Source organism: Lolium perenne, chromosome 1 (genome assembly GCF_019359855.2).
Source record: "Lolium perenne isolate Kyuss_39 chromosome 1, Kyuss_2.0, whole genome shotgun sequence".
Lineage (NCBI taxonomy): Eukaryota > Viridiplantae > Streptophyta > Magnoliopsida > Poales > Poaceae > Lolium > Lolium perenne.
The window spans coordinates 35,729,940-35,756,488 of NC_067244.2; the positions used below are offsets into that span (position 1 = coordinate 35,729,940).

Consider the following 26,549-nt stretch of genomic DNA (forward strand, 5'->3'; position numbering starts at 1 on the left):
TATAGCACCGCATAGCAGCGTCCTTTGGTTACCGGCCAAATTATCGCGATTTTCCCCTGGCGGTAAATGCTTGTACTAGCCATACCGGATTAGTTCAGACCGAGAAGTGTGTAGAAAGGTGAGTACCGCGTAATAAATGTAGGCAAGCACCGTACGTAGCAGCGTAGCTTACTGATGCAGTTCTCTTTCCTGACAGACCCGGAGTTTCAATACTGTTTTCAATCTACCTTTTGTTAATCCCTTCGATCTATATTAGTTGACACCAATATATAGTATGCATCTAGATATATCATATATTTCAGTTGTAGATAAATTTATATTAGAAGCAACTAATATGAATTAGACTGAGCAATAAAAAGTTCAATAGTAAAGTAAATGCCAATTATCAAGGATGCTGCCACAACATCAAGCAGAGCACCCAAGTTAGATCACCAGGTGAAAGGTTTTTAGTGTTATTAATTGATCGAAACAAAATCAAAATCAGAATTTGTTCAAAAAAATTTGTCCGAAACATGTGTGTTATTTTCCGGTAACCCGGTAAGCGAAAAAGTCGCCCCCTCAGGCAATTTTTCATTCATGTAGCCAAAACCTTGGCTGCGAACGACGGATGAGGCCCGATGTCGGGCGAGAGGTGAGGCGTGCAAACAAAGCAATGGCGGCGGCCTGGATAGAGAGTTGCTCTGCGGAAAGAGAAACAAGGCACAAGCTTAACAAATAGAACGCACATCGACAGTCGAGATTTGTGAAGATACTTGACAAATGTATTTATTCCCTCGTAGACAGCGGGAGTACTACATTGGACAAATTTTGTATATAAATATATAGGGTGTGACTGTTTCTCAGTCAACTGAGAAATAATTTTATTCTCAGATGATATCATCAAATTTTAGTTACAACTTATGTTGCAACTGATGACTAGCATAAATTACGAAGCAAATCTAACGGTTCGGATAATTTTTCACAGTTGCAACACAACTTACGTCATCATGGTTTTAAATAGCCGGCTATAGGCTATAGCCGCGGCCTCCCAAAACAGCTATTGTCCGGCTAGCTATTTAAGGACTTGGTCACTTTTAGCCGGGCTATAGCAGTTAGCCGCATCATGCGGGAAAAGCTATATCGGAGCTATAGCCGGCTATTTAAAACAGAGTACTGTCATATGCACGAATCACAATACAATCAGACGCTGTGTAGGACTTGACTAAGCATAAACTTTATGAGAACTAGCAAATCACATATTTGAATTAGTCTATACTTCGGACATCCTCTCAGAAAAAGAGGGAGTACTACTAATACTAAATTTGATTCATAACAGTAATAAGGTTTATTCCGAGCAACACAGGGAAGTAAGTAAGAAAATAAAGGGAAATCGCGGCCAAACATTAGTTTTCTACTGTAAAACTGTCGCCGCTCAGTTGTTTGTCCCTAACGACGGAACCCAATGGCACCGGGTTGTTGGGCCACCAAACAACGCCTAACGAATTCGCCGTCATCCGGCCGACGATGGTGCCGACGCTGGCGACGAGAGTACCCGTACCCGTCCTCCTCCGAATACTCGTCATCTTCCGCGTCGTCCAGATGTTCATGCGCCAGCCACGATTCGACAATCTGCGTGACGCCCACGTCGCAGCGGATCACGATGCTGTCGTCGCGGATCAGAAGCTCGCGCGTCTCCAGATCCTCCCACCCGATGAACTCCTCGTGGCCGCACACTGTCCCTGCTTGTTCCTCGTTGACCATCACGCCGTTGTGGTACTGGGGTGGGACGCTGGTGAAGGAGCCTGTCTCGAAGGGGAGTTCGTACGCGGGGACGCCGTCGTGGTCCAGCAGGCTGAACTTGTACCGGGCCTGGACATGGAGGTGCTGATGGGTATGGTTGACGAGCTGGAGGTAGACGGAGATGGCGTTGGGTTTCGCGGCGGCGTCGCGGCCGTTAGGGTAGTAGTCGAGTTGCCACGAGTTGCCGCCGACGGTGAACTGTTGGGACGATAGCTTCTGGCCGGGGAGGACCGTCTTAGTGTGCGAGTAGCCGTCGATGCGGAGCAGATGGAAACCGTTCACCGGCCTGGCCACGATGCTCGACGCCGACCGCGACAGACGACCTTGGCCGGCGGCGGACATGGTTAAGTTTCGTTCGATCTACTACCTGGTTGAAACCTAGATAGGGCTTGCTTGTTATCTAATTGTTACAATAGCGGTAACGCAGATCATCATGTATATAGAACAATAAGATCCGTATCGATCTAGGCCGGGATCGGGGTCCAAGCCAATGCCGACTTTGTCTCCAAGAGACCAAGACTCCTACTTCCTTCAATCAATGGACCATCTGTCCATCTCCCGGTGAAGGGGACCAATCTGTGCACGTTGGTTATGTCCTCCAAAGCTGCGACTTTGTGTTATGCATAGGGGTGGAAACGGATCGGATGCGGATCGGATAGTGCCCTTCCCATATCCGTTTCCATATTTCCAAAACGAATACGGATGCGGATACGGATGTTGTCGAATACGAATTCGGAGCGGATGTTACTCGAATACGAATACGGATCGGATGTTTTCTCAATTCGGAGCGGATACGAATATAAGAAAATAATAGATTCATGTCTTATAATGAGACAACTATAGAATGATAGAGAGATAAATATATTGATATAGTGCATAGTAGTTTCAAATAAAATGACATAAAAGAACATTTGGCCCATTTGTTAGTTTCTCTAGGTTAGATAATTGGCATATTGGGGCCGAATTACTAAAATTGGCTGACATAATCTTTTTCGGATACGGATATATTCATTTCCATATCCACATTTGCTTCAAAATTCAATACCATATTTGTATTTGCTTTTTGTTAAACGGATCCGGATATTTACAATATCCATTTCTACAGACGTCCGGATTCGGATATTACCACTTCCATTTTTTATTTTGCGAATACGAATGTCGGATAATATGGACTATCCACTACCAGTTTCCACCCCTAGTTATGCATCCATTGTCATGCTGAATTATCTGTGACTGCCAAATATCAGCCGCCTCATTATGGGAAGGCGAGCGCTAGGCCGCATCGGGGTGTAAAAGTGCCAAATATCAGCCGCCTCCTGAGCCATCTGATCTACATAAGTGAGCGATTTTGATTTTTGACGCGTTAGATCATGGTACAAAAACGTTTTGTATATATCAATTTTTCAGATTGTAATATTTGTCTCCAACATTTTTTCTTATAGCCTGTTAAGTCGCGAAATTATGGAGTAAAAATATCCATCAATGGTACAAAATAATTTCAAATGTTACATTTTTTTGCGTATATAACATGTTTGAAAATGTCACATCGTTTTGCAATATTTACGTTTGTCCAACATTTTAGCCTAATTTATCCAACATTATATGAACTTATATGTAATATTGGTGCAAAATCTCTCTCTATCATCATATACACAGAAATCACTTTACACACATTTATACACAACAAAAATACGGAAACATATATCAAATTGCAATGCCCTACGTGACATCTACAAAATTCACCAAAAATTGAACTCCAATCCTTGTCCATGGCCTGGGTGGCACACGGCGGCCAGAGCCGGCGCTAGTGGTCGCAACAACCAAACTTGGCGTTAGAGACGGGAGCGGGTGGGCGGTACTTGGGGCAGCACCAAGCTTGGAGCCTTGGAGGCGTCAGGCCTAGATAGGGTGAGCACACGACCAATCCACCATCGAGGTCATCTTCTCCGAGTATGCTGGACAGATCTCGCCTATGCCGTGGACATGGCGACCTTCAACTAGAGGTAGAGCTCCGTCGGCCAAGGAGCTCCGGCGGTATTATGTTGTGATCCAAAATTCATATTAAAGGGAGACTAACTTCTAACTCATATTCTATATATAGTTGTCGATCGAGATATAATAATTCCTCATATACTGGATTTGTTCATCCAAACATGTGTGTCCCCCACCTATAAAAAGTGGAGTGGTGGCGGTGTGCACATTGCAGTTGGTTGCCGCTTCACAAAAAACACCATTTGAGCACTAAGAAAGAAAAACCTATTTTCGTGTGCAAAACCGAAAAACAATAGTTTGCAAATGTGTATGCAGCTGAAAGACCCACAAGTGTACTAAAGATGGGTTCATGACTGACAAGTATGGCATACCATTTTAACTCACATCACACCCAAAAAAACACCCAGTCTGAGCCATTTGGTGATTAGTTCCCAGTTTGTAGAAATTAGGTGCGTCGCTAATTATGTGCCCGAACAAAGCATGTATCTACTAGTACCTGACGGGCTCCATGGAGCCTATTTTCTGAACGGTTTGAAATTGATATTTTCAAGTTTCAAAAAATTCTTAAAAAACTTACATGGATAATGACGACTTCTTTCCAGTGTGCAGAAAGCCAATGCGAAATATTATGCATTCTGGGCACTCTAAAAAATGATAAATTTACACACCTGATGCAGTGAACAGTACAAAATTCAGAAACTTAAGATTTGTTAATATTTGACATTTTTGGTTAGGGCGAATTTCGTGTTTAGAATTTGCAAGACTAATGCGTCATTGTCAACTTGTAGGAATTTTGTCCGATATTTTTTAATGTCCCTACTAGTGACGGGCTCTATGGAGCTTTTTTCTATAAAAAATTAAATTAACAATTTGAAGTTTCAAAAAATTCTGAAAATACTTAAATGTGGATAATCACGACTTCTCCTGGTGTGCAAAAAAGCATTTATGTTGGACAGTGTAAAAAATGATAAATTTCTACTGCTGATGTAGTGAACTTTACGGAAACCTTCAGGTTTGTCCATAGTTGACATTTTTGGTTATGCCGTATTTCGTGTTGAGACTTTGCAAGACCATAGAATGCGTCATTTTATTCAGAACTTTTTGAAACTTTAAAATACGGAGTACTAATTTTGGAAAAAATTCAAAAACAGTCTACACGAAGAGCCGTTCCTCCGAGAAGTGACTTTTCGATACGATCTCATGATAGCTAGGGACGGGAAGCTAATGGGAAATCACGGCCTAACATTTATTTTCTGCTGTTATTCTTCCTGCCTGATCAGTACCAATTGGGGTGGCCGAATCGTCGGTGTCGTACTTGACGGTAGCCCCGTGATCTTCGTGGTTCCTCCGTCAAACACCACTTGACGTACTCGTCGTCATCCGTACGACGCCGGAGCCGACGCTGGCGAGGAGGGCCGCCATACCCGCCATACTCGCCATACTCCGGTGCATCGTACTGCTCGTCCTCTTCCTCGTCGCTGAGTTCGTCGGTCGCCAGGCACGAACCTTCAATCTGAGTGACGCCCACGTCGCACCGGAGCACGATGCGATCATCGCGGATCAGATCCTCGCGGCGCCTCTCTAGCTCTTCCCTCCCGATGAACCCCTCGTGGCCGCACCCTGGCCCTTGTTCGTCCACGGCGGCCAGGACAACCGGGCTCCTGTACTGGTAGTTGTACATCGATGAGACGCTGGTGAACGAGGCTGTCTCGGCCGGGAGCTCGTACCCGGCGTTGCCGGCGCGGTCCAGCAGGCTGAACTTGTACCGCGCCCGGAGGACACGCTGGGCTTGGTCGGTGAGCTGGAGGTAGACGGACATGGCGTTGGATTTCGTGGAGGTGTCGCGGCCGTTGGGGTAACAGTCCACGCGCCACGAGTAGTCGCCGACGGTGAAGTCTTCCGAGGAGATCCTCTGGCCAGGTAGGACCATCTCGGTCTCAGAGTAGCCCTCGATGCGGAGCAGATGGAACCCGTTCGCCGCCTTCGCAATGGCCCTCGACGCCGACCGCGACAGTTGACCAACGGCGGCGACGGACATGGACATGGTGGACGAAAATGGATGACTGATGAAAAAACTAGTCTAGAAAGTTGGAAGACGAGTGCAATGAGATGCTAGCGGTGATGCAGATCACATTTATAGGATCCGTAGATAGGGATACCAGCGAATATATCTCACGAGATACGCGCATTCCGCAACTTTTGCTACAAGACGCCCCAACAATACTTTCCTGGTTTGCAGGCAACAGAGTTCTCTATAATTCCTCCATCCTCCCGTCAAAAAATTGGAAAACGCTTGAAATCGGGCGACCGAACGCGCAACTCGATCGGTCGCTCTCGCTCGCGCACGCTCACTTCGCTTTCACCTTCTCTGGCGTGTCAGATTTTGCATTCACACGGGCTTACATGCATGTCTGCACACCTAGCTAGCTTCCTTGCCTCATCCGAGCAACCTGCAGCTGTTCCGGTCCACTTTCTCTTCTTGCCATGCAAAGTTTCTCTCACATAATCACATGGGTTGGACCACAACTGCAGTACTATACATTACTACTCTAGCTGCTGTGTGTGATCGGTGATAGAGTGCAAAATACATGTAGCTAAAGAAACAATGTTATGACACTTAGATGTTAATTGTATTTTATTTTTCTATCGTGGTGCTAAAAATTGTCAGTCAATTTTATCCCTTTTTTATGTTATATATCTGTTATTTACACGCCCAAGACTCTCCGTGTATGCTAAAAATGTTATGATATGTCTGTCATGAGGCTACAACGACTTGTCGTTGATGATTCCGATCCTGCGAGGTCGGTGCTTCAACACAAGGCTAGTTTTTTTCTTCATTTTTATGTTACATTTGTTCACTCGATATGATGTAAACTTGTATACATTTAGTTGTTAATGCACATGTGAGATGTAGTATGGCTTTAGTGGGGCAAACTACAAGTACGTTTTCCTGAAATATTGCAATATTGTATACGTGCTTTAAATTATAACAAACTCATTTACATTTTGTTGTGAAAGCACATGCGAGATGTTGTAAAGTGTTTTGGACGGTTGATACAAGTTTGTTTTTCTTGAAATTTCAACATTGCATACATCTTTTAAAATTATAACAAACTCATATGAATTTTATTGTGAAAGCATTGGCGAGATGTTGTAATTATTTTTGGGCATTTGATACAAATTTATTTTTCTCGGATTTATCGATGTTGTATACATGCTTTAAAATTGTAAAAAACACATATGGATTTTGTTGTGAAAACACATGCGAAATGTTATAGTAAGTCTTTTGAGGCATTTGTACAACTTTATTTTTCTTAGATTTTTCGATGTTGTATATGTCTTACAAAATTGTAACAAACTCGTATGAATATTGTTGTGAAATAACACGCGAAATGTTGTAATGTATTATGGGATTTATACAAGTTTGTAACAAACTCTTATGAATATTGTTGTGAAATCACACCGATTTGTAAGCAAATAAACCACGATCTAGACATAATCGCACCATGCAACAGCTGTGCATGCTCCACCATGTGAGCAAGCCCATGCAGCGTGCACAGCATCCACCCGTGTGAAGGACAAGACCTCACACAGCATCAGCCATGGGCTCCACTCACGTGCAAAAGCATCAATGCGTGCGTTGTTTGCTGGTTTAACAAGATGGGAAAGCAAAATGCATGCATGCACACCTGCAGCACATGGCCGAAAGTCGTCGTGGCCTCCCGTCTGACACACCACAGAAACTGAAAGCGACGTGTGGAAAATGAATCGATTTTGGACCGTGCGATAGTAATCTAACGGGAGGGGGAGCAACCGATTTTTGGCCGGATATCCGGCGACCGACGCCTAGCACGCGCCCAAAAAATTCCAGAGAAATTATACCTAGTGGACTCCCAGCGCGTTCATTCAAAAGATTGCGTGGCCTGGCCATCACACCAAAGATTGCGTCGCAGGTTGTTTTTAGGCCAACTTGCTGTCAGGTGCTGGGAGACTTGTGTGCTCGCTGAGGCCACCTTGTTGAAATGTATGATCATCCATATTTCCATATTATACATACACTATATAATGGATAGCTGATTACGGGCTCGTTGCTTCGTTTGCTAACTGTTCATGTGCTATTTTTCTTTCTCTCCGTCCATCCAAACGCTGCCACGTTTGATGTTTATTCCTGTTTAGCACCTCATCAGTTTAGTCTTTTCCTCTTTTTTTTTTTGGAGTCAGGGTGACCGGCAACCGGAAACTGCACAGTTCTCATTCGCATGTCTACCATCGTGGGTTTTAACTGCCTGGTTTGCCACGCTGTTCCTGGTTACTTGCTACGTGCCGTCTCCACATCTTGACGCACCGCCCTTCTCTGTTTTTTTTTCTTTTCGATTTTACCTTATTTTCCTTCATCCAACCAAATTATGTTCCGTTTCTTCTGGGATTCTCTCGGAAACTCCGGCACCTCCGTCTTCCTCCTTGCCCATCTGTGTGCCGCGTACACATGCTGCTCATTCTTCCTCTGCGCACGATCGATCTTCTCTCCGCGTTACGGTGATCCCGCTGCTTCCTCTGCGATTTGCTCCTTCTCCCTGCCTTCGTTGTCGTCTCTTCTTCTCCTTGGTTTCTAATGTTCTCGGTTTCTTCTTCTGCAGGTACTCCATGGACGCGCGCGGTTCGGCTAGCCGTCGCCGTGGGCACCCCCGTCCTCTTCTCATTCACCGGCTCCGTCTCGCCGCCGTGGCCTTCGCGTTGTACATCCGCGGCCGGCTCGTGGTGGTGCTGCTTCCGACGGTGTTCATCTGCGCCGTGGGAGACCTCCGGGTTGTGGCCGTTCTCTGGGATGTCCGCGGTCGATCTTCCTCCAAATTCCGATCTGCTGCCCATGCAAGCGGCGTCTCCGCCGCTGTTCTCTGCTGTTCCTGCTACATCACCAGCCAATGTTGGTGCTCCTTCTTTGTCCATGCTTCAGAGTGGTTTTTCACCTTTTCATGATTTAACAGAGGCAGAAATTTAGAGGAGAAGTCAACTTTGGCTGGGGAAGCGGCCGGTCATCGAAACATCACCAGCCGATGTTGGTGCTCCTTCTTCGTCCATGCTTCAGAGTGGTTTTTCACCTTTTCATGATTTAACAGAGGCAGAAATTTAGAGGAGACGTCAACTTCGGCTGGGGAAGCGGCCGGTCATCGATTCGTCCTCCGGTACTGCCGCCTTCTGCTCATTGTTGCTCCTTCTAGGAGGAGGTGTTGTTCCTCTTTTTTCTTAGGCTTTTTCTGCTGTTTTCGTAGGGGGGCCGGCTGAAACTTATGGAGGGTCTGCCTGGGATGAGTTTTCTGCTGTTGATGATCCTTTCATCCACTCTCTTTTCCCTGGGGTGCTCGATGCCAGCGTTCATGCTGCCATGGCTTCTTTGTTGCCTGACGTCGTTCTTCACTTCCTTTTCTTCTGCATGTCTTATTGGTTTCAATCTCACCTTTTTCATCCTTTTCTCCAGGTTTCCTCCCTGTCGACAACGGCGCCCGTCTGTCATCCTTGCAAAGCCAGAGCTCATGGACACCTCTGCCACTGGCTTCTTTAGCAGCTGTTGACGTCCCTGGTCCGTCTTCGTCCGATGTCTTATGTTCTGATCCTTCCATTGCCAACGTCTCTTCTGCTCGTGTTGGACGGACGTCTGCGGTTCCTCCTTTACATACCATGCTCCAGCCGCATGGGCCAGCTGTGGAAGTTGATCCATGATGGCGTGGTTCGTGCACCCTGCTTTGTTTCCTGCATCTCTCTTGCTTCTTTGCTTCTGCTTTCTACCTGACCAGGTTTTTGTTTTCCTTTCAGTTTCTTCCACTCCTTGCACTTCTCCTCATAGAGCAACTGCAAGCTATCTCCACCGTATGCCTATGCGGCAGCATACCACGTTTTTACGGGCTTCTATGCTTTCTACCAACCCTCATAGTGGCGCCTTCCAAAGGACTGCTGCGAATGGTCGTCCGCACTGTCGTCATGCCCAGTCTGCTATGAGTCGGCGGACTGCTCTCCTTCAGAAAGGTATGACTGCTAAACGTTCTCATAGAAATGCCTTCCCAAGTTTCCCGCCTGCTTGAAACCTGAAACAAACAGCCAACAATTAATTAATATGTTAAACGTTCAGTCTGCTATGTAGTAATTTTGTAGAATTTTGTACAAAGCGATTTCCAGTTCCACACTCCATGCGCACTGGCCTCGCCCCTCAACTGTGATACCGTAGAAGTCAACTAAAAAGGTTTCAATAAAACAGTACCACATTGCATGAAATGGTGCTTGGTTCTGCCCTGCGGTCCACACTCCATGTGCAGTGGCCTCAACTATAATACCGTTGAAGATTGCATGAAATGGTGCATGGTTGTAGGCTGTCGTCCTCAAAATATAATACTTCTCCAGTTTTTGTGTTTCTCTCGACTACCTCACATTTACGTTCTCTTGCTTCCTGTTAACTGTGTTCTCCTCTTCTGTAATTTTTTTGCAGGTGCTACCGCCGACATTCAGTTGCCTCTCCCTGCAAGCTTGGTCAGGTTTCTCAAGGGTAAGCGATGCAACACTTCTTTCATTCTGTTGGTTTGTTTTTTCGTATCGATTTCTTCCTTCCACGCTTCGTGACTATTTATTTTCCGTCTTCTCTTCTAGCTGCTTGGCCTGGCAGGTCCTACTACGGTGGCCCTTGCCAAAATTGTGGCGCTTCTTACTGGTATCATCAGGAGCGTAATAAGCGCCTCAGTACAAAGTACCGCCCTTTCTATACTGGTTGTTGTCGTGCTGGCCGCGTGTCTCTTCCGGTTTATCCGCAATGGCCTTCCCCGTTGTCTGACCTTATGCGTTTTGACGGCGGGTCTCAGTCAGATCGTTTCATGCGTCTGATTCGAGAGTACAATTCTATGTTTGCTTTCACATCTCTCGGTGTTCATGTTGATTGAACAGTAAATGTTGGGAATGGTCCATATGTGTTCAAGATTGTGGGGTATGTCTGTCATGAAATTGGCTCTTTGTTGCCTCCAGAGGGTGATCATGTTCCTAAATTTGCCCAGCTATATATTTATGACACCCAAAATGAATTGGATCACAGGATGGGCATATTTAGTCAAGACGATGAAAATGGTGATGCCACTGCCACTGATGCCCCTTCTGCACCACTTGGTCAGTCTTCATCTGATGTTGTTGGTCAGCGGCGTCGAAGAGAAGAGCTATCTGGAGATAGCTTCGATGCTTCTGCCCCACGGCCAGCCCGGTGTCAGCGGCGGCGTAGGGAGGAACCTGGTCCTGTTATTGTGCAATCTCTAACTACGATGCTCAATGGGTGCAACTGTCTTGTGCAGACATTTCGTATGGAAAAGGATAGAATGTTTTCTCCTGATACTCCGTTCGTTTATTTGGGCATGAGGGTGCAGACCATGGAAACCGGTATTCTTTACCTGTTGCTCCCGAGCTGGCTGCTCTCATAGTCGACGACCTCACCGTAGAAGCATGTAGGTTCGATATCATCGTCCAGAAAGAGGCTGGTTATCTTCAGCGCATCTCGCCACATAACCCCTCCCTTATGGCTCTCCAGTATCCAGTTCTGTTTCCTCATGCTACCATCGGGTTCCATCTTGGTATCAGGTATCAACAGGTTGATGGCATACCATCGACTGGACGCACCCAGGTGTCCATGTTTGAGTATTAATGTTACAGGTTCCATTATAGGAAGGGCGAGCCAAATCCTTTCACGTGTTGTGGCCGATTATCGCAGCAGCTTCTTGTGGATTGTTACTCCTGTGCTGAGTCATGCAAATTAAGTTACCACTTCTGGAATCAAAGCACGCTTCGGTCCGAGACATATCAGGGTATTTCTGATGCTCTCGGTGAGGGAAACTCCAGTGGTAAAAATGTTGGTGTGCAGTATTTGTTGCACTCGAGTTTTACTGGTGGACCCCGATACATGATTCAGAATTACCGGGATGGGATGGCTATTTGTCGTGTTTTCGGAGCGCCTGATCTTTTCATTACATTTACTTGCAATCCTAAGTGGGATGAAATAACTGAAGCACTTCTTATGGAAGCTGGACAACGGCATGTTGACAGACCGGATTTAGTTACGCGTGTTTTCAAGATGAAAATCAATGAATTCACTAGAGATGTCAGGAGGGGCGAGGCGTTTGGTCAAGTGCATGCATGTATGTTTATCCTCTCTTTTGTTTTTTATTGTTTCCGTACAGGTTACTGTGTTTTTCCCTGCCTCCTTACAGTCCTTCCGATTATATGCGTGTTGTACTTGCTTATATATATGCCCTTTTTACTTTATGAAACAGATTTATACGTTGTGGAGTTCCAGAAAAGAGGCTTTCCCCACATACATACCCTTATGTGGCTGGATGCTGACACGCAAGACCCGATGCCTTCTACTATCGATTCTTTTATTTCAGCAGAGATACTAGATTATGCTACAGATCCATTGGGGTATGCACTTGCGGAGGAGTTTATGGTACATGGCCCATGTGGTAAACACAACCCTGATTCTCTATGCATGAAAGACGGTGTTTGCTCTAAACGATATCCCAAAGAATTTAACGAAGATACTACAATTGACGACCTTGGTTTCCCGGTGTACCGTCAAAGCAACAACAATCGGTATATCATAAAAAATGGTGTTCGACTTGACAATAGGTGGATTGTTTCTTACAATATGACATTGCTAAATAAAAATCCAGGCTCAAATTAATGTGGAGTGGTGTAATAAAACCAACCTTCTTAAATATTTGTTCAAATACCTTGCTAAGGGCCATGATATGTCAAAGGGCCCGGTTTCATTCTATGTATCAGTCTATAAGCTCTGAGTGTACTAGAAGAAATGAGATAGACGAGTATGTAAAATGCAGGTACATTCACATTTTTTTTCTCTTTTGCTATTTGGTAATCTGGTTTCCCTCTAATTTCCTGTTTGTTTACATCACCTTCGTTATCGTGGACTAGGTATTTGTCTGCATGTGAGGCATGTTGGCGTATGTTTGCATTCGACATTCATGTTCGAGCACCTTCTGTTGAAAGATTGGTGGTACATCTTGAAAATATGAACCAGGTTATATATAGCCAAGATGATAACCTTGCTGATGTTGTTCGTAATCCCAATAAGTATAAGACTATGCTCAATGAGTGGTTTGTCGCTAACCAACGGTACACGGATGCTCGTGAGCTGATGTTTCTGCAGTTTCCATCAAAGTGGAGGTGGGACGCATCAAGTAAAACATGGCGAAGGAGGAGGCCTCACTTGAAATTCGGCCCCCCTATTGGCCGTATCTGCAACGTGCATCCTAGCTGCGGAGAGCTTTTTTACCTTCGGATGCTCCTAACGGTTGTTACTGGTGCTACAAGTTTCAATGCCTTGAAGGTTTACCATAGTTATCCTCATCCACTGTCTGTTCCCTCCTATATGGTCTACTGCGTACCTTCCATAAATACATGTGTAAAAAGCTATGGTCCTTGCTTCCTTTTCGTATGGTCGCATCTGATTAAATGGAACAATTCTAAATCGATGCGTGTCATGTACCTCAACTAAACCAAACTGTTTTCTGTTATTATTGTCTCTTCTCAAAAAACAGACTGCAAGTTTCCAACTGTCGTGGGCTACTCATGCCCTTATTCTTTTCATTATGGCTTTTTCCATGCCGAAATTCCTGCTCACATGCACGCTACTGCTATTCTAAATGGAATTTCTCCTATTTAGATAGTACAGAGAGAGAAATGACATACCGTCTGTTCAGCTATTATTGATCTCTGAATCGATAGTTTCTCCAGCTGACCCTCCATAGCTCGGCCGGCCGCACTCCTCTCTCCTCCCTGCGCGCTCCGGTCCACGGTACGGCGTGCCGCGCGAGCAAACACCGCCGGCCCCCACCGGATGAACCTTCAGCGCACTACCTTCCGCCCCGACCAGGCAAGACATCCCTGCTCATGGCGACTGCCCTCGCCGCCTGGCCGTCTACCCATCAGCATCTCCGCCGCCGTCCCTACGGCCTCCGCCCTCCTCTTCAGCTCCCGTACCGACAGGTAGCACCGCTCTTCTGCTCACTATTATCTGATCCGTAAGCTCTTTTTCCCCAACTTTTCCTATCCCCACCACATGATACATGGTGCCAGCTGAATCGACTAGCTTTTTTTTTTTTTGAGAATCCGCTGAATCGACTAGCTCCACCAAAGCCGAAACTCCTGCTGCAGCCCACGTAAAGGGCCTTACCATAGCCCACTAGACAAATAAACATAAGCTGGCCCGGTTACTTATGGACTTCAGTTGACGCTGTGGAGCATCCGAAAAAACACATCCATACCCCCTGCCTCTTCATTACCGCCCACCAACAAAAGCAACCGCCTTCTGCATTGTGTACCCAGATTAGCCTCCTGCTCACCAATTACCTCTAATTATCACTTAATAAAAGTTTCCACACACAAATGGCCATGGGCGCGGCGTGCCGCTGCGCCATTGCCACCTAGTATACCATTATGACTATCGATCGAGGATGTCTGGCGAGGCGGCGACACGTGCGCTGGCCGGCCACCATGTCCAATTTCATCGCCAGGATGGCGTGCTAGGGCAGGCCGGACACCCAAAAGCTGCCGCCGAGCAGACCATCAGCTCCAGTCAGTGTAGCACAATCTTTTTGGAGAAAAAAGATGTAGCAGAAATCAAATTTTCCATGTTCAGGAAAAAAAGGGCATGACAGCAGAAGCTGATTCTCACCGATTCTTTCATTATTTAATCGAAGACTGACACCTTCTTTTAATTATTTCCTGAATTACTCCATTATTTCCTGAAGTAGGATTCTTTCACTCAATTATTTCCTGAATTACTCAGCAGCTAAACTGCAGTAGTAATTGAATTTTGCCATGTAGCTTGATTAGAACTATTGATTGTCTCAAGTTGCTGCAAAAAGATTTATGTTTAGCTCATGAGTTTATGATTGAGTTTAAGACCAATAAGGGCTTTGGTTGTGTCAGGGATCATTAAACAATGATTTGTTTTACTCCCTCCGTTCCACGAAGGTTGTTTTGTTAAAACTTGGATGTATCTAGACACTAAATAGCATCTAGATACATCTAAATTTTGATAAATCTAAGACAATCTTTATAGGACGGAGGGAGTACAAGAGTTTGCTTGTTCTAGGCTATTTGTGATGCCATTACTTGTTGCCATCTTTCATCTAAAGTACATTTAATTTAGAATGAAAAATTATTTGGTATTTCAATTTCCTCCAATAGTATATTTTGTAACTTTTTTTAATATGAGCGGGCGCAACAACACACGCCTTCATGTTCTAGTAATGTTTACAGGACCAACACAAGTCCCAAATTTCTATGCATAGTTAATCATTACTGCAGATTCAAAGATTATCATACCATACCATGGGCCTGGGTGTTTCTTCCTCTCACGGACCGGTACCCTCGCGCCGGCGTGGCTGATATTGAGTTAGTTTGTAATGGAAGATTCTGATACGCGACCAGCCCCAATACTTGGATCTTGGAAGACCTATGCTGGACGATTCAATCGGGGAAGATGCTAGTGATCAAAACGTCTCCAGATTGAATAAGTCAGAATAAGGAGCTAAACACCTAAAATATATATGATAGTGATATATAACAGAATATCAAAATTTACTTTGGTTTCCTTTCCCCTCATAAATAGTGATGCATGTAAGTGCAGGTTGATGCATGTCCATCCCCTGGCATTGTCCACGAGGAATACATCATAATAAGCCAAAAATACGGCGAGAACAAAGCAAAAGACTACATAGTCACACAAGGGCAAGGAATCAAGTGTTGGGGGGAACAAGAGCACAAGAGATACAAAGAGAAGAGACGGTCGAATAAGACTTAGGTGCGGCGTAATAATAATAATAATAATAATAATAATAATAATAATAATAATAATAATAATAACAACAATAATAATAATAATAATAATAATAATAATAATAATAATAATAATAATAATAATAATCCCTTAAGCATTGCGCAAAGGAAGGCGCAAATAAGGAAGTCGATGCGCAAATAATAATAATAATTTTCCATGTTGGTTTATTCCAATAAACACTGAAAGTGAAAGAAAAGAAATCATATCCTAACTCTAATTTCGGTAATCTCTAATGATTGCGTTGGGACAAACACCAATTGATGTATTCGTTGTCGTCCGCTCGATGTCTGCGCTGATGACGGCCGCGGCCACCGTACATACGTGGTGGTGGTGCATACATCCCTTGTGCGTCGTACTCATCGTAGCCCTCCTCCTCGTCTCTCCATGCGTTGTTCACCAGATCGTCCTGCGCCAGAACCGAGTTAACGATCTGCGTGACGCCCACGTCGCAGCGGATGACGATGCTGTCGTCGCGGACAAGGTGCTCGCGCCTCTCCAGATCGTCCTTCTTGATGAACTCCTCGTGGCCGCACCCTGGCCCCTGCTCCTCCGCGCCGCCGTTGTTCAACGTGCCCACCGCCCTCGTGTTGCCGTTGGGGTAGTGGTTGACCACGGGGGCGCCGACGAAGGATCCCTTCTCGGCGGGGAGCTCGTAGGCGGGGTTGCCGTTGTTGTCTAGCAGGCTGAACTTGTACCGCGCCTGGAGGGGCTGCGGGTGGTTGGTGGCGAGCTGGAGGTAGACGGAGATGGCGTTGTGATCCGCCGAGGCGTCGTGGCCGTTGGGGTAGTAGTCGATGCGCCAGCTGTGGCCGCCGACGGTGAACGGGTGGGAGGAGAGCTTCTGGCCAGGGAGGACCGTCTTGGTCTGCGCGTAGCCGTCGATGCGCAGAAGGTGGAACCCGTTCGCCTCCTTGGCCACCACCCTCGTGGCCGACCGGGACGGACCACCATGGCCGGCGCCGGACATGATCCACGTACGAGATGGTTTGCGCTGGTCGATCGAGAAAAGGTGGGGCCTGAGCGCACAATGAGATGCTGGTATTACAACGGCGTTGATCGATGCAGATCGAGTATATATGATACCTTGCAGGTCGGTTTGCTCATCTTTTTTTCGAAACTTGGTCGGTTAATTTGGTCTTCAACTGCAGACCGGGAATTGTGTTCGATCAGGACTAGGCTTCGCTCCCAATACCGCCTTAAACGAAAGGAAACCACATCTACTGAAAAGGAAAATCCCGGTAAACAGAAAAAACCCTTCTTTCACGGGACAAAAAATTTCCATCTTGATCATGGCACGTGAGCAGTAGCAGGCACCGTGTCTTCTCCTAATCAAGACCATGGCAAGAGAGCCTAACAGAACTGGTTGGGTTTGACATTCAGGGGGATATCGTCATGTCAGGAACTAGATAGTGCTATACAGGGACGAACCAAATGGCTGTATATGTAGACTGTTCTCCGTCACATATTAAATCTGTAGCGCTTTTCACATTGCTCGGAGTTTAGCTACTTTATTAGTTTGATAACATGGAGCACAACTATCAGGTGGGCAAAAGCAAAAAAAATTGCAATCGCTAGAACGATTCTGAATCCAAGAATCCTATTATTGGACGAAGCAACAAGGGACACAAGCTGAAAGGGTTTTGCAGGAGGACCTTGATAGGACCATGAAAAAACGAACATCTGTCATAGTTGCCCATGTAATGCCACTAAGAGCATGTCTAACAGGCCCCGTATAACTCTCGCATTTCGCCCCGTATCGAAAAACTGCTCCATTTCGAGCCATTCCGTCTAGCAGACCCCGTATTTCGCCCCGTATTTTCAAAAATAAAAACCCCGGGAAGTTCATCTTCATTGATCATACTACGGATCATACATACATTCCGATCATACTACGGATCATACTACATCTAACTACGGATCAACCTACATCTACTCGTCAAGGATGACGTAGGGGATGAAGGCGATGGAGGCCGCCTCCTCCTGCGCCTCCCGCGCCTCCCGCGCCTCGAACTCCTGGACGGCGGCGATGGCCGCCGCCTGCTCCTCTGCCTTCGCCCGAGCTTTCTCGGCGGCATCCGCCTCGGATTCGGCCACCGCACGGCGGAAGGCCGCCTCCTCTTCCTCCTCGCCGCCTCCGCTTCCTCCGCCGCTGGTGCTGCCGATGGTCGCCCTCCATGCCGCCTTCGCCGCGCGGTCGCGCTGCCACTGCGCGCGCCACTTCTCGAAGGCTTCGCCGCTCATCGGCTTGAGCGGCGGGTCTTGCCGGTACCACCGCCCACCCGCGGCGTACTCCCGGAGCGGATCCGGCACGTACAGCGCGCCGGCGTACCGGCACGCCGCACGGCGGCTCCCCGCGGCGGAAAGCTTGCACTTGAGCCGCCAGGCTTCCTCCACGGTGTCCGGCGAGCGGATCGAAGCGATCCCGCTCGCCGGAGAGGCTCTACTACGGCGGCGGGAGTCCATGCAGGTGGCGGCGGGTGGAATGCGGCGTGGGGGAGCGACTAATTGCTCGCCGGAGCAGGAGGAGGAGGCGGCGGCGCACGGCGGAGCTAGGGTTGCGAGTGAGGGGTTAACCCCTCACTCGCACCTGCGCCCAGCATAAATAGTGGGCGGAGGGGCCGATTTCTTGGGCCCCGTATTCCGCCGAAACGGGGCGGCCCGAATACGGGGCCTGCTAGACGGCCCAAACCGCGCCTGCCCCGTATGTCGCCGGAATTTTACGGGGTGTGCGGGTTATAAGGGGCCTGTTAGACATGCTCCCTTAAAGCATGTCTAACAGCCCCCGTATATTTTCGCCCCTTAAAACGCGAGTAGAGGGCCCTGTATTCACTTTTCGCCGGCCGAAAACTCGTCCGAGCTAGCAGACCCCGTATGTCTAAACTGTAAAAGAGAATATTCCCAAATATGCCAAAAAAAATCATCTTCTTCATCCTCTCCTTCTTCCTCCTCTGGCCACAGCCACAGCCCCTGCCCAGCCCCTGCCCCGCCCCGTCCCGGCTGGCCCCCGCCGCCGCGCCTGCCGCCGGCCCACGGCCGCCGCCAAGGCCGCGCCCGCGCTCGCCCGCGCCGCGCGCCCGCACCCGCCCGGCGCTCGCCCGCGCCCTGCCTACCGTGCCCGCGCGCTCGCCCCGCGCCAAGGCCGCGCCCGCGCCCGCGCCGGCCCACGGCCGCCCGCCGCCGCCCGCCAAGGCCGCGCCCGCACCCGCCCCGCGCCCTGCCTACCTCGTGCCGCAGCCGCCGGCGATGCCCATAGTCTTGTGCAGCATCTCGATTTGGCGCGATTGGGTGCGTGCAGGAGCTCGATTTGGCGCGATTGGGTGCGTGCATGAGCTCGATTTGGCGCGATTGGGCGCGATTTGGCGGAAGCAGTTGCGATTTTGTGAAAGTTCAGCGCGCCACGAGTGGGGGGTTGGCCCTGTATTCAGCCTCCCACCCTGTACTTGTAAGGGGCGACGACCCGCCCCGTACTCGAAAACAGCAAAAAACGATGCGGGGGCCGTTTTTACGGGGCGTGCTAGACGGCCGGGTAGAGCCGAAACCCTCAAATCGGCGGTTATTATACGGGTTTGCCCCAAAGGGGGTCTGTTAGACCTGCTCTAACTATTGGTCATCCATAGGGATCAAGAATTCAAAAAGATAGGTTTTGAAACATTGGTGTTTATGATCCAAAATAATAATCTATTGCCTCCTACATATCTTATCATGGAAAAAAATAGCGCGCTATTCCAACGCTGATAGCACGCTATAGCATATCTGAAGAGCCGACGCTACGCTATTTCCGCGCTATAGCGCGCTATTCGCGTTAATAACACGCTATAACATGCTAATAGCGTATTTTTAGACCCACGCTATTTTGTTATAGCGCGCTATTTTTTTCCTTGATCTTATCTCTCATCAAATAGCCAGAACCTGAAACATTTAAAAATCACCAGGTCCACATGAGCTTCTAAGAGCAGCTCTAGCTCTAGCAGCTACCGTAAAAAGGGCAAAACTGACTAATAACCGTCACTTTTCCGTCCCCTGTAGAAAAAACATGCAGTGCAACGCCCGTACTTCAACCCGAAACCTTAAAACTTTTATAGGCAACATCAAATTCTGCCCGCCGAGCGATATTCTTCAGGCTTCGAGAGGGAACCGAGTGCGACCCGCACTCCCTTTTGTTTTTGGCGGGACGGAACATTCACCCCCATCCCTTCCCGTTCCCACGATGCTGCCGTCCTCGATCTACCGGCCCAGCGCTCCTCCGAGGCCGCCACCACCGCGAATCGGTGCCATGGAGTCCTCCGACCTCCTGTCGGCGGCTGTTCAACTCCTCAGTCCCACAGCGGCAGCTCCTCTTGCTCCATCTGTGCACGCGTGCTCGCCGGCCGCCGCCCATGCTGCAATCAAGAAGAGGAAGTGCGCTGCCACCGCCACTTCCCCTGCTTCTCCGGCTGTTGCTTCCCCGACCGTTGCTTCCCAAGCCACCGCTAGGGCTGTCGTCGCCCCGGCAGTCGCAAGGCGGAAGAAAGTCGCCGGAAGCGGGCCGAAGAAGGCGACGCAAGGCGGAGGCAAGAAGCAGGTCGTGAAGCCCCACGCCGCCGCTCCTCAAGCTTCCCCGCCGGTCGCTGGATTCGCGGCTCCGCAGCATTCGGATGTTGGCGCAAGCAACGTGTTCGACGAAATGCCTTCAAGATATGATGTTTCCTGATTTTCGTTTACGGTAGTTGCACTGTGCCGACTCTCGCGGCCACCGAAATCACGTTTTCCACGAACTATACGGTAGCTGCTAGAGCTGCTCTAAGGGATCTAGAGGGAGCTTACCAGCCAACTGATCCACACATGGATTTATTCAGTTTGCACTAATGAACTGTAACAACCCGAAAAAACCCTAATATTATATATCTTTGTTGCTTGTTTTTCTGCGTCGTTCTGATGTCATCAGCATTATGCATATCATCCACAAGGTTTTATCAGACAAAAAATATTTTTCCAAAGAAAAATTAAAAATTATTTTTACAAGCCAACTGATCCACGCATGGATATATTCAGTTTGCAGCAACGAATGAACTAAGTCCACATCCACTTTGTCATTCTAGGCCTAACTCAATGCCAGTCATAGAAAGTTCAGTGTAGAATACTCTTTTTGGAGAAAAAGTTGTAGCAGAAATGAATTTTCCATATTCACCAAAGTTCTAAGACAAGGCATTACCAAGCATGAAAGGACTGTTAGGAAACATACTCTTGCCATATGTGTAAACCGAAATATGCCAATCTTATAAGGCTAATCTGGTATAGATGGCAAGTAGTAACTAGGCCCATTAAGAAGGCAATTAGCGATCTGCCCGTTGTGCCATGATCGAGTCGATCACGATGATGTAGCGATCGTTAATTGCATCCCCTTGATCACTCGTGTAATTGCTATGTAACCGTTGCCTCTTGGCTTATTTATTAACACGCAAACGATGGGAGGTAAACCAGATATAGCTACACAATATACCTATTTTTAGTTCTTTTTCAATTTATCACTAACCAGATATAGCTACACAATATACACAAGGATCGTATGCCGCACCTAGAGGGGGGGGGGGGGGGGTGAATAAGTGCTAACCAATTTTTAGTTCTTTTTCAATTTAGACTTGACACAAAGGTAAATTCTCTAGATATGCAACTAAGTGAATTTACCTATATGATAAGGTTATCACTAAGCCAGATATAGCTACACAATATATAGGAGATAGAATAGGATAGAGGTAACCGAGAGTGGAGCACGCGATGACACGGAGATAATTCCCGTAGTTCCCTTCCTTTGCAAGAAGGTACGTCTACGTTCGGAGGAGTGTGGTCGCTACGAAAGCCAGACTAACAGTCACGAAGACTTCACTCAGATCTCATGTGAGCAACGCCACGAAGGCCTAGCCCACTTCCACTAAGGGATTTCCTCGAGGCGGAAACCGGGCCTTTACAAGGTTCTTGGGGAACACATCCACAACCGAATTGGAGGCTCCCAAATCTGTAACAATACAACAATCAACAACAACACATCAACACAAATCAACTAGGGAACCCAATAGAAACACTAGCATGAGATCCCTCAAACAATTGAGGGGGAAATGAAAATCGCTTCGGTGAGGATGTAGATCGGTGGCTTCTCCTTCGAATCTCCAAGGATCAAGAGCTTTGGTTGGGGGAGGAAGGAGATCTTGCAAATCTTGTGTTCTTGAGGTGGCTCTAATGGAGGTGAAGCTTGGCAGATTTCTTGTGCAATGATTGAGCAAAGGGGGAAGGAAGAAGAAGAGGGGTATAAATACCCCTCCTCAAAATCCAGCCGTTGAGCCTTCCGGGGGACCGGATAATCCGGCCTAAGTAAGGGCCGGATAATCCGCCCCCCCCCCCCCCACCCCCCGGATAATCCGGCGTCAAGCACAAAACCGGGACAATGTCCGGCCAAATATCCGGCCTCTATACTGAGCCGCAATACCTCAGGTCCTTAGCCATTTTTCGAGGGGCCGGATATTTCCGAAATGTCCGGCCCGGATAATCCGGCCCTGGGACAAAACCAGGACAATATCCTGGCAAATGTCCGGCCCCTATACTGAGCAGCAAATCCTCAGGTCCTTAGACGAAAAACTGGGGGCCGAATATTTTGGAAATATCCGGCCCGGATTATCCGGCCTGATGAACTTTTTGCTGATCTTTTTGGCAGCACTGACCACATCCAACACACATACAAATGTATCTATATAATCCCTGTACCACTTAACCAAACATTAGTGTATCACATACATTGACATCAAACACTCAAAACATAATATGAGAGATGTTCTTTCACCTACTAGTGACGGGCTCTATGGAGATTGTTTTCTATATTTTTCTGAAATTAACAGTTTGAAGTTTCAAAAAATTGTAAAAATAATTAAATGTAGATAATCACGAGTTCTCCTGGTGTGCAAAATACCAGTGGTAAGTATTTATGTTGGACAATGTAGACAATGATAAATTTCTACAACTGATGTGGTGAATAGTATAAAATTCGTAAACCTTCAGGTTTGTCCATATTTTTGATATTTATTGTTAGGTCGCATTTCGTGTTGAGATTTTAAAAGACCATAGGATGCGTCATTGCCAACATGTAGGATTTTATTCAGAACGTTTTGAAACTTCAAAATGCAAATTTAGAAAGGAAAAAAATTCAAAAACAGCCTCAACGGAGACATTCCTGCGATGTGACTTTTTGATAGGATATCACGATATAGACGGGAAGTTCATGGGAATCACGGGCTAACATTTATTTTCTGCTCTTATTCTTCCTGCCTGGTCAGTACCAATTGGGGTGGCCGAATCCTCGGGATCGTACTTGACGGTAGCCCCGTGATCTACGTGGTTCCTCGGTCAAACACCACTTGACGTACTCGTCGTCATCCGTACGACGCCGGAGCCGACGCTGGGGAGGAGGGCCATACCCATACCCCGGTGCAACGTACTGCTCGTCCTCTTCCTCGTCGCTGAGTTCGTCTGCCGCCAGGCACGAACCTTCGATCTGAGTGACGCCCACGTCGCACCGGAGCACGATGCGATCATCGCGGATCAGATCCTCGCGGCGCCTCTCTAGCTCTTCCCTCCCGATGAACCCCTCGTGGCCGCACCCTGGCCCTTGTTCGTCCACGGCGGCCAGGACAACCGGGCTCCTGTACTGGTAGTTGTACATCGATGAGACGCTGGTGAACGAGGCTGTCTCGGCCGGGAGCTCGTACCCGGCGTTGCCGGCGCGGTCCAGCAGGCTGAACTTGTACCGCGCCCGGAGGACACGCTGGGCTTGGTCGGTGAGCTGGAGGTAGACGGACATGGCGTTGGATTTCGTGGAGGTGTCGCGGCCGTTGGGGTAACAGTCCACGCGCCACGAGTAGTCGCCGACGGTGAAGTCTTCCGAGGAGATCCTCTGGCCAGGTAGGACCATCTCGGTCTCAGAGTAGCCCTCGATGCGCAGCAGGTGGAACCCGTTCGCCGCCTTGGCAATGGCCCTCGAGGCCGACCGCGACAGATGACCAACGGCGGCGACGGACATGGCCATGGTGGACGAAAATGGATGACTAGATGAAAAAACTAGTCTAGAAAGTTGGAAGACGAGTGCAATGAGATGCTAGCGGTGATGCAGATCACATTTATAGGATCCGTAGATAGGGATACCAGCGAATATATCTCACGAGATACGCGCATTCCGCAACTTTTGCTACAAGACGCCCCAACAATACTTTCCTGGTTTGCAGGCAACAGAGTTCTCTATAATTCCTCCATCCTCCCGTCAAAAAATTCCAGAGAAATTATACCTAGTGGACTCCCAGCGCGTTCATTCAAAAGATTGCGTGGCCTGGCCATCACACCAAAGATTGCGTCGCAGGTTGTTTTTAGGCCAACTTGCTGTCAGGTGCTGGGAGACTTGTGTGCTCGCTGAGGCCACCTTGTTGAAATGTATGATCATCCATATTTCCATATAACATGATGACTATCGATCGAGGATGTCTGGCGAGGCGGCGACACGTGCGCTCACTACGGGAGAGCACAAATGTGCCGACGGCCGCCGTGTGTGCCGACGGCCAAATATCGGGGCCGTCGACACAGAAGCATCCGGACCGCGCTGACAAAGATGGCCGTCGGCGTTAAAATGGCCGTCGGCACAAGCCGGTTGTGCCGACGGTCACCGTCGGCACAGTTCTGGCCGTCGGCACAGGACCAGTCTGGCCGTCGGCACAACATTTTTTTATTTTTTTTTTACTACAGACCTGTGCCGACAGTTATACCGTCGGCATAGCTTTTTTTCTATTTCTGCACGACAGCCTTCAAAAAAGCATACCTAAATCATTCTAATTGAGAAAAATAAGTAATATATCAAATTTTGCAAAAAACAAGAACTATCATAGAAAAATATAAAAAATGGAATATTTCAAATACCTAAACAAATCTTTTTAGAAATGAGATAATGTTCGAGGCTTCATGGCTTTCACACACGCCAAAAATGAAAAAATTGTCGCTCGTGCGTCGGATTAGAAATCCGCGTCCGGGGACTTGCTTCCCATCCTAGGGTCCACACATGTGCCAAATATGATCTCGTTTCGGCAAACTATGCCATGCCGAGGCCGTTTCCCACCTCATTTCCCCTAAAATCCATAGAACTCCGGACGTGATAGCCCTTTTCGTGAAGGGTTTTTCAAAATAATTGTCGTATCCCACAAATGATAGGTGGTGCGTAGGTGGTCTACTATCATCGCACGGAGGTACTAAAATGCGCCCCATTTAGCTGCTTCACAAATAAAAACCGTTTGGGCACGCTAAAAATGAAAAGATGGCCGACCGTGGATCGGATTTGAAATGCGCGTCCGGGGTCTTACTTCCCATCCTAGGGCCCACATACGTGCCAAATATGACCTTGTTTCGGCGAACTATGCCATGTCGAGGCCGTTTCCCACCTCATTTTCGATAAAGTCAGTCAAATTCAAACTAGAGGTACTTGATCTAATGCTCATGATTTTTGGGTAAGTTAACTTTGTAGGTTCAAAAGATGATATGGATGTCATATTTGTATTCCTCTCATTTTTCTGATCAATTTAGACATATTATTTGCCAAATTCGCATTTACTGATATTAATTATTTCTTATTAAATAAAAAACAAAAAATAAAATCATTTAATTGTTTTTCAAATTCTATATTATTATTATTTATATATATTCATTGTTGTTTACTTAAATAATTTTTTAGAATTTAAAAATATAGAGGTGTGACATCACGGTCAAAGGGTTAATATGATAGATATGGTAATATTAACATCAAGGTGTCATTTCTTTCAGGGAAGCTCATCCGAAGAGAACCAAGAAGTTAAGCGTGCCGGGGCGGGAGTAGTGTGAGGATGGGTGACCAACTGGGAAGTTTGACCATAAGTGCAATTTGACCTAAGATTAAGTGTACTAAGTGTGATTGTGAAAGATTAACAAGTAAAAAAGTAGAAGAGGAAAAGTGAAAAAAAATTAATTTTTTTTTCACTTTTTTTTAAATATTTTTTTGAAAATAAATTTAAAATTTTTGAAATACTATGCCGACGGTTTTACCGTTGGCACAACAATCTATGCCGACGGCCAGTTTGTGCCGACGGTGATCGGGCAGTCCCCGACCAGAACTATGCCGACGACGCTATGCCGACGGTCACCGTCGGCACAGCCTATGCCGATGGCCTTCTAGGCTGTGCCGACGGCTGGCGGCCGTCGCCATACAACATCTCTCCCGTAGTGGCTGGCCACCATGTCCAATTTCATCGCCAGGATGGCGTGCTAGGGCAGGCCGGACACCCAAAAGCTGCCGCCGAGCAGACCGTCAGCTCCAGTCAGTGTAGCACAATCTTTTTGGAGAAAAAAGATGTAGCAGAAATCAAATTTTCCATGTTCAGGAAAAAAAGGGCATGACAGCAGAAGCTGTTTCTCACCGATTCTTTCATTATTTAATCGAAGACCGACAACTTCTTTTAATTATTTCCTGAATTCTCCATTATTTCCCGAAGTAGGATTCTTTCACTCAATTATTTCCTGAATTACTCAGCAGCTAAACTTCAGTAGTAATTGAATTTTGCCATGTAGCTTAATTAGAACTATTGATTGTCTCAAGTTGTTGCAAAAAGATTTATGTTTAGCTCATGAGTTTATGATTGAGTTTAAGACCAATAAGTGCTTTGGTTGTGTCAGGGATCATTAAACAATGATTTGGTCGGTGAGCTGGAGGTAGACGGACATGGCGTTGGATTTCATAGAGGTGTCGCGGCCGTTGGGGTAGCAGTCCACGCGCCACGAGTAGTCGCCGACGGTGAAGTCTTCCGAGGAGATCCTCTGTCCAGGTAGGATCATCTCGGTCTCTGAGTAGCCCTCGATG

At 47.2% G+C, this 26,549-nt stretch overlaps 3 protein-coding genes and 2 long non-coding RNA genes across 5 annotated transcripts; 1 reads left to right on the forward strand and 4 right to left on the reverse strand.

Annotated features, from left to right (window-relative positions):
* Positions 1–574: 574 nt before the first annotated feature.
* Positions 575–2,121, reverse strand: LOC127329871 (BTB/POZ and MATH domain-containing protein 5). The gene is made up of 2 exons (XM_051356289.1): positions 1,532–2,121; positions 575–680 (listed from the first exon to the last, which is right to left on the reverse strand). Exons 1-2 carry the CDS (start codon positions 2,119–2,121, stop codon positions 575–577), a joined length of 696 nt encoding a protein of 231 aa, XP_051212249.1.
* A 2,926-nt stretch (positions 2,122–5,047) lies between these two features.
* LOC127329882 (BTB/POZ and MATH domain-containing protein 6-like) lies at positions 5,048–5,815 on the reverse strand. Its single transcript, XM_051356297.1, has one exon. It carries the CDS (start codon positions 5,813–5,815, stop codon positions 5,048–5,050), a length of 768 nt encoding a protein of 255 aa, XP_051212257.1.
* Positions 5,816–7,208: 1,393 nt separating this feature from the next.
* Positions 7,209–13,862, reverse strand: LOC127346737 (uncharacterized). The gene is made up of 2 exons (XR_007879586.1): positions 13,504–13,862; positions 7,209–9,851 (listed from the first exon to the last, which is right to left on the reverse strand). It is a non-coding gene; the product is annotated as an uncharacterized lncRNA (long non-coding RNA).
* Positions 9,662–13,490, forward strand: LOC127346743 (uncharacterized). The gene is made up of 5 exons (XR_007879587.2): positions 9,662–9,792; positions 10,250–10,306; positions 10,408–11,930; positions 12,066–12,632; positions 12,727–13,490. It is a non-coding gene; the product is annotated as an uncharacterized lncRNA (long non-coding RNA).
* Positions 13,863–14,336: 474 nt separating the features above from the next.
* Positions 14,337–16,625, reverse strand: LOC127329893 (BTB/POZ and MATH domain-containing protein 1-like). The gene is made up of 2 exons (XM_051356306.1): positions 15,980–16,625; positions 14,337–14,404 (listed from the first exon to the last, which is right to left on the reverse strand). The coding sequence occupies exons 1-2, from the start codon at positions 16,623–16,625 to the stop codon at positions 14,337–14,339; spliced, it is 714 nt and encodes a 237-aa protein (XP_051212266.1).
* Positions 16,626–26,549: the final 9,924 nt, after the last annotated feature.